The sequence below is a fragment of the Aulonocara sp. 'chitande type north' Nkhata Bay genome, linkage group LG15 (assembly GCF_057382095.1).
Source record: "Aulonocara sp. 'chitande type north' Nkhata Bay isolate Kocher_YH1m ecotype deep benthic linkage group LG15, A_spYH_male_GT1.1, whole genome shotgun sequence".
In the NCBI taxonomy this organism is placed as follows: Eukaryota; Metazoa; Chordata; class Actinopteri; order Cichliformes; family Cichlidae; genus Aulonocara; species Aulonocara sp. 'chitande type north' Nkhata Bay.
Genome location: NC_141358.1, coordinates 22,749,203 through 22,762,848, shown reverse-complemented (window position 1 = coordinate 22,762,848; position 13,646 = coordinate 22,749,203). Strand labels below are relative to the sequence as shown.

Sequence of the window (13,646 nt, the reverse complement as noted above, 5' to 3'; positions counted from 1 at the left end):
GTAGTTTTCGATCTATGACTTCCTCATTATGACTTTTAGCTTTCTTTCTCACATTTCTGCCATTATTCTTACACAACCAGACTGTCACAGCTTCCATGTTCCTCATTTATTAACAGCCAGTTGTTGTTAAAGTGACTCCTAAAATTCATCTCTTAGATAGTTAAGTAAGGTTTGGTTGTCCTGTCCACTTTACTTTATTTACTTCTGCAATATGAGAAACTGAATCATAATGCTCAGAGTTTACGCACACCGCCAAACCAAAAGGGCTCATATCAGACGCCACAGATACAATTGCAATGAGAAGCAGCACACACTTTGAAAACCATGTTTTTTCTTTTCCTTGTGTGGTGGAATAACAGTTTTCCTGCTGCATCGAGCAGAGGGAGTAGCAGGAAATGCATCTTGAGTGGGTGAAACCCCTCTCTCCCATTTGTCCAATCGAAAAGTTTACAGAGACGAACAAATCATAAATCCCAAAGAGATGATTTTCACAAAGCACAGGGATTTAGAGGAGTGTTAATCACAGGATGTTTTCCATTGCGATTCTATATTGTTGAATACGGAATAATTAACTAATTCAGCTTTGAAACACACACTCAAACAGTTCTGAGATATAGATGTTTAAATGACTGCAAGCAGAAACAGCTGATGTAACATGTGACTTTTATTATGTCTGGGGATGTTAGATCATTTCTTCCACTGCTTCACATTTTGTTATAATGAATATACAGCACCCCCTTCTGGATAAAGGGATTGCTACAGTAATAAATTCTGAACTTTGTCAAACTGGAGACAATTTATGGATAAAACATAGTGTAACACTCTGTATTAGAAATGTAAATGAGCAGTATAATATCCTTTTTGTTAAACATGGAGAACTTAAGCCTATTAGAAACATTTTTACACAATCTGATACAAATAACAGGTTGAAAAGGGCCTGAGCGCAACCATAACCAGTGTAACGTAAGAAAGCTTGTATGAGCTGTAGCTGTTTCGTCAACACGTGTCTCTCACTGGTTTGTTAACGGCAGCATAGAGGCTGCTGGGATCACTGGAGGGTGCAGCAGAAGTGATGTGACTTTTCATGGTGATGTAGGTCACTGTGTCATCATCTTCATCATCATCATCTTGACCTACAACCTGAAAGTGAATACACAAAAAACAAAATAATTAAGACCATAATAATGTAGGGTAAGGCAGATATGATAATAGTATTATAATCTTAATATTTATTCTTAACACTCAGATATCAACATTTACCTTGCTCTTTCATGGGAATTTTTATTGTTATTAACTGACATCACCTGAATAACCAACAGGACAGCTTACCTGAGCTTTACTGGTGGTGTTGTTAGTGTAGCTGATGGAGGAATAGGGAACAGCGTATTCAGATTCAGCCTGCACAGATACGACAACATAGAGACTGCTCAGTAATGCTTAGATTCAACATATGGGAGAACAAATACAAGTGGTGAGTAGGGATGGGTACCGGTGTCCGGTGCCATGATGGCACTGGTTCTGTCATAAACGGTAGTAACCAGACCGAAAAGCAGCGCACATTTCGGTGCTTTATTTCGGTGCTTTTTTTTCCTGAGCTGTGATACACTTCTAGCCAATCATTTTACGTTTCCGAGGATAGTAGGCGGGCCCAGGTACGTACATTCTTTTAGAGCAGAGCTACAGATTAAAAATGTCCAAGGCGAAGCGGTCAAAAGTCTGGCTGTACTTCACAGCAAAATATGCAAACTCAGCAGCAACAAGTGCTTTAAGCTGATACTGGGATACTGTCAAAGGAAGTAACACATCAAATCCGATGAAATACCTGGCGACGCATAGCGTTTTTTTTTTAAAAGGCCAGAAATGCGCTGTATTTGATAGCTTGCTGCGAGACCTCACACCGAGCACATCTACTGTGGGTGTGGTGCCTGTTATCAGACCCGGAGTTAGCAACATCCCCAAAAAACACGAAGAGGAGAGTCCTGGCCCCTAGCACTGCCAGTGTAGCAGAAATGATGAGGATGATGATGGCAGCAGCAGCAGCCGTTCGTCTCTGCGTGAGTAGCTTAATGTTGTTCGTGTATAATTTATGTTGAGTAGGCTAACCACGTTATTAAATTAATGCATGTAAGGTGAACTAGCAAACACCATCGTAGCTACATGCGGCTGTCTTCTTGTTTGATGGCAGATACTCCCTTCACTCTGGCCAAAAAGGCTAAAATGACCAAAGAAAAAGTGGAAAACAGCTAAACATGAGAGGTTTTTGGATAAAGTTTGTGTTTTTTCCATTGTTTAAGCACTGCTTCCAGCCAAGAGTGATACCATATATGCCCCATAGCTGCAGAAAAGGCTAACATTGTTATCTTTTTACAAAAAACCAGCTGAACATGAGAGGTTTTTGGACCAATTTTGTGTTCTCCATTCTTTAAGCACTGGTTTGAGCACCGTTTGAGCACCGGCACCGTTTCAAAAGTACTGATTTGGCACCAGTATCGGATAAAACCTAAACGATACCCATCCCTAGTGGTGAGTAAGTATTTGAGCTCACAGAGTCCTGAATGGTTCCTGGAGCAGACAGAGTCACTGCAGGGTTTAAACTGAGTTCCTGAAACAAATAAAACAGACAAAGAAGCCTCATAAACACAGCAGACTATAATCACATCAGTGAGAAAGACTGATTACTCGTATATAGCATGAAAGTGTTATAACTCACAGCATTTTCATTCATCTGTGATTTGTGTCCTGAAAAAGAGAAAAATCAATTCAAGCTTTTAGAATGAAAGTCCATCCTGGTTTCTGCAGTCTCCCTGGTGATGAAAGCTCAGTCTTGTGAAAGCTCTCACCTTTAACTCTCTTCCATATGATGCCTATGAAAGCACTCATTATGAGTACTGTTAACCCCAGCGCTACAACAATAAACTTCCACACACCTGAAGAAAAAGAAAAACATTAAACACATTATGTCTGCAGGTTCTTGTCTTTTTAAAATCCTGATGTATAAAAATCAAATGTGTTTTAGGTTGTATAAAATTACTCGGTTAAGATCATTGTATTTGCTTAAAATGACCAACAAAGAAATATTGTTCTGGTTATAATGTTATTTCACTGACAGAAATGTTTTTTAAAAAATAAGCTTTTTTATAAACTGGAACAGAAAATGAACAGCAGCCTCATTAAGCTGACTTCCCCTTTTCCTTCTTTCCATTAATACATCTCCACAGGATGTTTTCTTTTACAGCTTATTTTTGGGAACTTGCTGAAGTGAAGTAAGTGTATCGTGTATAAGAATCCAACGCTGACTGTTGGTAGGAGCGGGCTTCTGCAGTCTGTTAAATTGTGCTTCTTTTGCAGTGCTTTTCTACTTTACCTGACTTCAAAGCGCTTTATACAACTCGCCTTATTCACCCAATCATACAAGCACTTTTTCTATGATCATATCCCCCAAAAAATTCTTTGTTTGTTTATAACAGGATGAAGTTATTGTAAGGACTGAAATGTTTACGTATCCCTTCTCTGACCAGAAGATTGACTGAAGATAAACTCCTGCACGTTTCCACCATGTGCTACTTGGCACTTCAACATCTCAGAGTTCTTGGATGTGTAAATATGATCAGATGTTGCAAAGGTCACACTGCAGGCAGACTGTGACATCCTCAGGTCTTTGTTACCATAGAGCCACTTCACAGTGTATTTACATTCTTTATATGTGGACACAGAGCACTTCAATGTCACTGTGTCATCATCCTTATATTCAGTTACTGTTAAAAAAGAGAGAACAAGAATAACATTTACAGTAATCATCACTGTAGTTATAGTTATTGTAATGTTTCAGTTTGATGTTCTAATAATCTGAAAACATTATGATGGAAATACTCACGGTTAACAACAGACAGCTCAGCTACAGAGTCTGAACCTTCTTTTTGTCCTGATTTGTTGAACCTTCTGCAGGTGTACTGACCAACATCCTCAGCTGTGAGCTTCTTTATAACCAGAGAACATTTTGCTGTAACACTCAGTCTGTCTGATTTATTTTTGACCCCTTGGTGAATCTTCCCGTTTTCAAACAGTGTTACTACGGCTCTATTTGACTGACTTAAGAGCCAGGTAGTTCTGTCACATTTATCTTGATCATCTGTCACATTTTCACATGACAAAGTGACCTCACCTTCATCCCTGATAATAAACTCAGAGTAGTCAGCTGCTGCTGCTGTGAAGAAAAGAATAAAATCAATAATGTCAACAAACTAAGCTTTTGTAATCTCATTTATAAACGTTTAAATATTCTTACCTGACAATTGAAGCATTAGTATCACTGATGAAAACATTTGAATCCACCTGAATTCAGCCATTCTCCGTCTTTCTCCTTCCTGTTTCTCACATTAAAAATTAATCTCTGAAATAGTCCTTCTTGTAGAGATGCTGTGTCCACTTCCTGTGATTTATGCTAATATTATGCTGATAGAGAGGGCCAGGTGAAGAGGACAACTATCTGCTGTTGATGTCCAAGCTGTAACAGATAAGATGTTTTCTTTCTTGCTCTAACACGTGTTGGTTCCTCATTGCATTTCTGAAATAGTTTTTCCTCTGAGAAGCAAAAGGGAAGTCTTTTAGTAGGAATGTGAGTACATCAGCAGCAGAATTTTTAGCACTTAATGATGACCAAAAAGAGAAACACAGATCGTTTCCACACTCAGTGTCCTTTAGATATTTTAAAGCTGCAGGAGACCATCTGCATTCACTTTGGACTGTAATATATAAAAAGATCATTTGTGTGGATTCTCAGGACTGTTTGATGAAATGTAACTGAAAAGGTATATAGACAAGCTAATGGGACAAACCTTTCACTGGAACAGCTGGTACAACATGTGACTTTTATTATATTACTTTCACTGCAGATTAAACATCTTCACTGCTACACCAGTCTGTTAAAATGTGGGCTATATGCTTTCAAATCATGGCTGGATAAACGTTCTCAAACACTCTTTAATGTTTTTGTTAATTTATATGCTTTTAAAAATATAACAATATTTTTTAATCAAGACAGTTACCATAACAGAGCAGGTAAACTAACTCTAGCCTCCAAACACGCTAAACGTCACTAATGTCTCACATATGAAAACTCGCTCTCTCTCTTTCTTTCGCTCGCCCGCTGTCCGTTGCGGGTGTCACCCCTAAAAACTTCCCCTTCTCCCTAAACAACCAAATGTCACATGTTGCCTTATCATTTTTTTTGATTGGCTGACATGGTAAACTGGTATATAGCTTGAACTCCGCACTTTTGACCCAAGTTGAAATGGAGACTCTGACGTGCTGCATCTTGTAGCTGTGTCCTCTTAAACTGGTCATGTGATTTTGACGCGTCCCGCGACCCCAGAGGGTTAAATTAGTTAAAATGAATTCACAGATGCAGAATTTGTTCTACAATTCATCATTTAAGTAGAATCCTTTATTTCAATGTGTGTGGCTCTTGTGGTCCTCCATACTTTACACCCATAATGGTAACAGGCAGTGGCGAGAACATAACTGCTAGCGACCATTTCAAATATCGTTAAAAAGAGTAAGTTACTTTGACCATTTTTAACGTAAGTTAAATACAAAAAATTCCCACTAAAACTCAAATTAAATGATGCCACAGTAAATAGCCCACAAAATGACGATTTCCGTTGAACAGTAGTGCCTTTTATCCGTATGTTAAAAACCGGTTAATTCTTTTAGGAAAAAACAACAACAAAACAACGTTAAATAAAGCTTACATTTCAAGCACTTACAGATTAATTCCTAAAGGCAAATTTAATATCGAAACAGCTGGTATTTCAGTGCTCTAATGGAAACTTGTTCATGTCACATAACATTGACATCCACTTCTTAACCCTCTTTATAAAAAGTACACACAATCTTTAAACCCTTGTTTAATATAATCACTCACCACTGTAGACGGTAGATTTTTCACTACATACAAGCTTAACTGAGAAGCTGAAGCGCAGTCGATGATCTTTTAGGGAGCGGAGTCAGATTGATGTACTGTTAACGTGGGGATGTGTCGTGAGGAGGTGCCGTTCACACGTCTGGAGTTTTTCTTTCTTTATCCTGAGTCAAGATTGTTCTACTTTAAGAGAGATGAGTGGATAACTGAATGGGGGACAGAAAGCCCGTCATCAGTTGCCTTTAAGGCTAGCTTCACATATAGCAACAGCAAATGGATGCTCTAATTCCCCTGCACAATGTTGCTGAAGTCAATAAAAATGGCAACAAGGCAAATTAATCACTGTGGAAAAAAAGAAAGACAAATTTATACCGTTATTGGAACAAACTATGGAAAATAAAAACATTTAATGGCAGATTATTATTGCTTTTACTTACACTTATTATTTAATCTACTCATCTGTTTACTGAGATTATATTTTGGCCTTTATAATGGTTTGGATGTCAATACCAAACATTTAGAATCAGAAAAATAAAATGAAATCTTACAAGTTTTTTCTGCTAATTTTTATTTCCCAATGTATTAATTATTGCCAGATAAACCTTGTTCCTTTCCTCCTTCTTTTATTAGGTACACTTCCTTTTTCTTCATGCTTGCTTCTTTCTTGACACACATGCAACACAGCCGAGCCTGAACTGTTATGCTCGTACGAAACAGACAGGCAGCGCTTATGGTGACAATTCTAGAGTCTATTAGGGTCCTTCAACCAACAAAATCCCATGTGAAGTGTGTGAAATGGTAGCTGACATCGCTACTGTTTTCAAAATACAAATATAAAATATGACAAAAATGTAATTCATGAATGGATAAGTTGTCCTAATGTAGTTATCTTAAGCAAACATTGCTTATTTGCTTGAGGCAATGAATTTGCATATATATATATATATAAATAAATACCAATTTTTATTTAAAATAAACAAAACATAATAAATGTCATGAACTAGCTGTGTGCTGGTAAGAGAAGACCCAAATGCAGACTCACAGAGGCAAAGAGCAAACTCAAAAAAACACAGCTTTATTTGCTGGCTGGGAGAAACAATACAAAACTACACTGGAAAAATAAACTAAGCACTAGGGATGGGTACCGGTGTCCGGTGCCATGATGGCACCGGTTCTGACATAAACGGTAGTAGCCAGACCGAAAAGCAGCGCACATTTCGGTGCTTTATTTCGGTGCTTTTTTTTCCTGAGCTGTGATACACTTCTAGCCAATCATTTTACGTTTCCGAGGATAGTAGGCGGGTCCAGGTACGTACGTTCTGTTAGAGCAGAGCTACAGATTAAAAATGTCCAAGGCGAAGCGGTCAAAAGTCTGGCTGTACTTCACAGCAAAATATGCAAACTCAGCAGCAACAAGTGCTTTAAGCTGATACTGTGATACTGTCAAAGGAGGTAACACCAAGAATTAAACAGCTGGCGACGCATAGCGTTTTTTTTAAAAGCCCAGAAATGCGCCGTATTTGATAGCTTGCTGCTAGACCTCACACCGTGCACGTCGGGTGGGTTGCCAGTTATCGGACCCAGAGCAACATCCCCCAAAAACCTGAAGAATAGAGTCCTGGCCCCTAGCCCTGCCAGTGTAGCAGAAATGATGAGGATGATGATGCAGCAGCAGCCGTTCTTCTCTGCGTGAGTAGCTAATTTACGTTGAGTAGGCTAACCACGTTATTACATTAATGCATGTAAGGTGAACTAGCAAACATCATCATAGCTGCATGCGGCTGTCTTCTTGTTTGATGGCAGATGCTCCCTTCACCCTGGCCAAAAAGGCTAAAATGACCAAAGAAAAAGTGGGAAACAGCTAAACATGAGAGGTTTTGGACAAAGTTTGTGTTTTTTCCATTGTTTAAGCACTGCTTCCAGCCAAGAGTGATGCCATATATGCCACATAGCTGCAGAAAAGGCACACATTGTTATCTTTTTACAAAAAAAACCAGCTGAACATGAGAGGTTTTTGGACCAATTTTGTGTTCTCCATTCTTTAAGCACCGGTTCAAGCACCGTTTAAGCACCGGCACCGTTTCAAAAGTACCGATTTGGCACCGGTATCGGATAAAACCTAAACGATACCCATCCCTACTAAGCACACAGAGAGGTGCACACAGGTAAACACACACCGTACAACACAACACAGAACAAGGAAAACACAGGGCTTAAATACACTGAGGGATAACGAGGGAATGAGACACAAGAGCAAGGTGCAGGTGGGAGTAATCAAACATGAAAAGATCAAAGCAAAACCACAAACACTGACATGAGACAAGGGAACGTCACAGTAACAGGAAATATAACACAAAGACGCTGACTTGACACTGAACAAACTGAACACGGAGCAGAGAGACAGGAGTGACAAAAGACACAACTCACTGGGGAGGCAGAAGGAACATGGAGACAAGGGTAACTAGACACGGGACACAGGGAAGGCAAAGTAACAGGAAACCTATACATGAACTACAATAAACAAAGAACATAACTAAAACCAACAAAAACACTGGGTCAGAGACCCAGTACCGTGACAATAAAACTCACGTGCTGGAGCCTTTATTGGCTGCTTGGGATTTTACATAATGGAAAAACACTTTTTAATATCATAAAATCATCAGGCCTAAACTGCAGATATACAAACACATATATGTACACTGATAAAGCAATAAACAATCTATGAAAAAATATAGTGCAACATTCTGGGTTGGAAATTAAAAATTAAAATACAGATTATATTATCACTGTTGTTAAATCCTGGGAACTTTAACAAAACAGAAACCGTCTTTCATTACACAAGAATGGAAAGAAAGAAAGAAGTTATCAAAGAAAAAGAGATTCTGTGTTTTTTCCTGTTTTTTAGTCTTTTGGTTTGTTGATGCTAGCATAGAGGTTGCTGGGAGCAGGTCCAGGAGAAGAGACTGGACATATAATGTAGGTCAAAGCTTCACCTTCTTCATCGTCTTTATGGGGAGCCTGAAAAAGAATACACAGCTTTTTTCTTTTTTTCCTTTTTGTTTCCTAACCTGCCCTGTCTGGGAGCTTTAACAAACCTTTTTGTTACAAACACATTTACTTTCCCAAGAAGAATTCTACTCTCTACAGCTCCTCTTGTGAGCCAATTTCTTTTTATTTTAATATTTTTTGTTTTTACATATGAACAGATAAGGACAAAATTACTAGCCTCTCGATGAAATGTAAAATTTTTGTCAAAATTTCCCAAGGGTTTTTCTTTAAATCAAACATAAATAATTTCCTCTTGCACACCATAACATAACTATTTCAGAAAAACACAAAAATGTCCATGTTCAATATTTTCACTTCACTGAAAAGCTTTGAGCCAGAGGCCGGCTGTCTAGGAATGTAACCACAGCAGACCCCACTACATGAACATGCTTTGCATTATCTTTATTCATTGGTTGCTGTACAAACCCTTAGCTGCAGTTTCTTTGCGCACAGCCTGACACACCAACAACCACGACAGGAGTTAGCCCACACTTTAAATTGGCGAGGTGTGTTGCCACTCAGGTGCATCCACCACCCCTGCAGAGGCACTGCAGACCACGCCCTGCAACAAGGTTCTTACTCCTTACTATATATGGATGCTTGGCCAGGGTTCCTCTGCTTAAAGAGTGAGAACGTGTTGCACCAGAGGATACTCCAGGAGATAGGTCAATAACTACGCCAGATCTTCCAGCCATGTGCCCTAAAACCAATGGGTAAGCAGTAACTACTGACAGGGATCAGTAGGAGGAGAAACCCCGCCACCTTAACAATCAAATTACCTGAAGACCTGGACAGCTGTAGGTGGTCTCAGTGTAGCTGAGGGAGGTGTAGAGAACAACATCTTGAAGATCAGCCTGCACAGTGAAGACAACATAAAGACTGCTCAGTAATGTATAAAATGCAGATTCAACATATAAGTGAACAAATACATGTTTGATCTCACAGATTCCTGAATGGTTCCTGGAGCAGACGAAGTTACTGCAGAGTTTAAATTCTGTTCCTGAAACAAACAGGCAAATATGTGTGTATATATATATATATATATATATATATATATATATATATATATATATATATATATATATATGGCATAGATATGGATATTCATTGATCCTTATGTGAGCTTTTATCAGGTTTGCCATGAATTAGTGTTTTGATCCTGATGAGTGCCGCCTCTTCATGAGGAGAACTGTGAGCTCTAAAATTTCTGTATAATCCGACATGTTTGTGTTATTGGGAAAGGTTGTTTTATTGCAGACATTCCAGCTTAATTTTCTATTTATTATCTGTCTTGTCCTAATGTGTCGTGCTGTTTTGTTGTTCTCATGGCACAAATGAAGGAAAAAATCTAAAATTATCTGTTTCATTCTGATTAATAAACTCACCATGTTTTCATCCATCTGTGCTTTTTTCCCTAAAAAATAGAAAATAAGGAGTCAACTTTAACTTCCACAAACAGAATCCAGGTTTATCAACCTTTCTGTTTATATGTGAATAAATCCCACCAGCTCTTATCCAGATGCTGACGACAACAACAGCTGCTATAAGTGCTACTAAACCCAGGGCCACAATGGCAAGCCTGTACCAGGACCAGTCTGGGAAGAGAGTGAAAACATGAAAAGTATATTTTAAATGTATGTTTAAGTACATGATCTGAAATATCAGAGCATGCCTTTAATATTTACTGAAGTCTGTAGAAAGAGAGAGATATTGTTGCCATTACCTGGTAATTTTCTCAAACCATTCATGATTTCCAGCTGTTTTGTTGTCAGACCTCCTTTAATGCCAGATTCAGTCATTATTTCCAATTTAATTGTTGCTGCTGCATATATTTCTTCACCAAAAACAAAAGAATAAAATCGAAAGGATCTTTCATTCTGTATGTTCTATAACAGTTAAATGATTTGTTTATGTATCTTCATCTGAACAAAGAAACAAAACTCTGGCAACTACTCATTAGGAAGCTGTAAGAGTTTGCTTTGTATATGTAATATTGTAAATTAAAACCCATAAATGAAGTCATTACTAACACCAGTCTGAATGACTTTTGATTAAACTTTGCTCATTCACTAACAACAACTAACATTTTCTCCTAAAATTCAGAAAGAAAAAGACTTTGCTGAAAAATTGATACAGAATATTGTTGACATTACCTGGTAAGTTTGTTGAACCATCCATTTCCAGCACTTTTATTGTAGTCACTGTGTCTAATTTAACTGTTGTTGCTGTATTTGTTTCTTCACCTGAACAAAAAACAAAATTCAGTGGCCCTTTCATTAGAAAACTTTCTGTATATTCAGTCGATTAAATCTTCAGATTAATAAAACAAGATAATATCTTAGGTATTTAGACAAAATAATGTGAATTCATTTAATAAGCTCTTCAGAACCTCTCCTGGTTTCTTACCTGATGAATGATGGCTGAAGGTAAAAAGCTGCTCTTTGTTATTTTCTGTTCTTTTTAAGCTACACTTAAAGTCAGAACTTGATATGTGACCATATGTAAGGTTCAGAAATGTCACAGTAGCAGAGCAGGAAGAATGTGATGTTTTTAAATTTGAGTAATCTCTATCCAGATCTCTTCTGTTATGGATCCACTTCACTTTGTGTCTACACCGATCAAATGTCCACACAGAGCAGCTTAAAGTCACCTCATCAGCGTTCTTCTTTTCGGTCACTGGTGAAGATGAATTGCAAGAGAAAAACGAAGCAAGAACACATATTTATTTTCATATATAATGAAAATATGCTGTTCCAATGACACCACTTGAACTAAAATATATTGTGGTGTAAATACTTACTGACAACAACAGACAGATAAACCACAGCATCTGGACCTTGCTGTCTCCCTGGATTACCTCTAAACTGTCTGCAGGTGTAACGACCAACATCCTCAGCTGTGACCTTCTTTATAACCAGTGAACATTCTGCTGTAACACTCAGTCTGTCTGATTTGGCTTCTTCTTTGATTTGTCCAAGATTAACCAGCTCTACTGCTGGTGTGCCTCTTGAATCTCTGAAGATCCAGGTGATAGTGTCACAGTTGTGATGAATGTTGAACCGATTTTTACAAGGCAAAGTGACTTTATCTCCATCTCTGACAGTGAAGGCAAGCGAAAGATCTTCACTAAGTGCTCCTGAGAACATGAAAGAGAAACAAAAATATTACCATTACTTGTGCAAATGCAGATAATTTACATTCTTGTGCACAGAAAAAATGTGTGCACCAAACTCAGTTTTGCTGTAACAAAAGCACAGCTGTCTACATAAAGATTTCAGAATAAAGTAAATTTGAAAAGAAGTTGGAAAAAAATTGTTACATGTTAAATGTATCTTTACCTTTAAACAGAAGCACCCCCCCCCAAACATTTTAATACTTGTAGGTACATGTAGATCTTCCTTTCCTACAGTTGCATTATGCATAATGCACTGTGAGCCTGGTTTGAAGTAGAAATGCTGAGTAGGGAAAACAGTGTCCCATGGGTCACAGTGGCCAAAAATATATTATATCAAATGGTAAATGGGCTAGTTCTTATATAGCGTTTTTCTACTCTGAGTTCTCAAAGCACTTTATATGCTTTTTGTGGTTTAATACATGAAATAAAAAATTTTTTAGGGTGGTTTACCTAAACAGTTCTCATATTTCGCATAAATCGCATCATTTTGTGCAATTACTGTTGATTTAAAAAGTAAAGAAATATAAATAATGAGACTGGACTAAAATAAAGTCTTTACTCTAATATGCAGTGTCTTTGTTTATTTTCAGATCTGAAAATGTATTTTTAAAATTTGTTGTTGATATTAAGTAAAAATTATGTTTTAGAGTATTTGTAAAGGATACCTTACCTGAATAAAGAAGCAACAAAAACAGAGAAATGTTGAATAATTTGTGATCAATCATCGCCTTTTGTTCATCTTGTCACAACTGCAACTTGCGAACTCTGTTGTACTTGTCAAAGACAAATGTCTATCTTCTTTACTTCCTGTCTCCTCTTCATTCACGCTGTAGTTATTTTTAATGTTGGTAGGTCATATGTATTCCCTTAGTTTTTACAAACGTGTAGATATGAAAGAAAAAATGAACATACATCCTTCTTTAACCAAACTGAGACAGCAGTCTTACTTACTTTAATTGAGGTAAATTAGAGTAAATCTACAGGATATTAAAATATGTGCTGTAGAGGTTTATCTCCACTGAAGCCACAGCACACTTCCTGTCCACTGCCATATATAGAAATATGTACTTGTACCAGCAATGACATTACATTGTGCAGTGTGACATTCTGTCTTGTGCAAACTCATATTGCATATTGCTTCAGTGTTTATTAAACAACAGAATCCATGCTGATGACAGTGATCAAGACTGTGTTCTCAATGATTTACCTTGTTTGCTGGTGCTGATGTAAAGACCAGTGGTAACCGTAGCATCAAATGTGTAAACCTGAGATTGTGTTGTAACAATGTTACATTGTACATGAAAGCTGTATTGGATCTGATTGCCTAATTCAGTAGTGTTCAGCATGGTGATGGCTTGCTTGGGGATAAAAACTGTTGCTTAGTCTGTTAGTTTCAGGTAGACATTCAAACAGTACATGACCAGGGTGAGCTGGGTCTTGAAGGATTCGATTAATGTTCTTGAGACAATGGGAGCTGTGCAATTTTTCAAGTGAGGGGAGAGG

General features: G+C 37.7%; 2 protein-coding genes across 3 annotated transcripts; both read right to left on the bottom strand.

The window, feature by feature from the left end:
• Window positions 1-852: 852 nt before the first annotated feature.
• On the bottom strand, window positions 853-4,512 carry LOC147313067 (uncharacterized). 2 transcript variants are annotated; one of them, XM_086265018.1, is made up of 8 exons: window positions 4,286-4,512; window positions 3,875-4,204; window positions 3,516-3,755; window positions 2,841-2,927; window positions 2,711-2,739; window positions 2,546-2,602; window positions 1,330-1,398; window positions 853-1,140 (listed from the first exon to the last, which is right to left on the bottom strand). In XM_086265018.1, exons 1-8 carry the CDS (start codon window positions 4,344-4,346, stop codon window positions 997-999), a joined length of 1,017 nt encoding a protein of 338 aa, XP_086121144.1. In that variant the 5' UTR covers window positions 4,347-4,512; the 3' UTR covers window positions 853-996. The 2 variants fall into 2 exon arrangements, with proteins under 2 accessions (XP_086121144.1, XP_086121145.1); XM_086265019.1 differs by having other exon boundaries at window positions 3,875-4,201.
• A 3,406-nt stretch (window positions 4,513-7,918) lies between these two features.
• LOC147313066 (uncharacterized) lies at window positions 7,919-13,008 on the bottom strand. Its single transcript, XM_086265017.1, has 10 exons — window positions 12,814-13,008; window positions 11,769-12,104; window positions 11,375-11,644; window positions 11,122-11,211; window positions 10,692-10,802; window positions 10,474-10,563; window positions 10,354-10,382; window positions 9,912-9,968; window positions 9,748-9,822; window positions 7,919-8,938 (listed from the first exon to the last, which is right to left on the bottom strand). Exons 1-10 carry the CDS (start codon window positions 12,866-12,868, stop codon window positions 8,822-8,824), a joined length of 1,230 nt encoding a protein of 409 aa, XP_086121143.1. The 5' UTR covers window positions 12,869-13,008; the 3' UTR covers window positions 7,919-8,821.
• Between the last annotated feature and the right edge of the window lie 638 nt (window positions 13,009-13,646).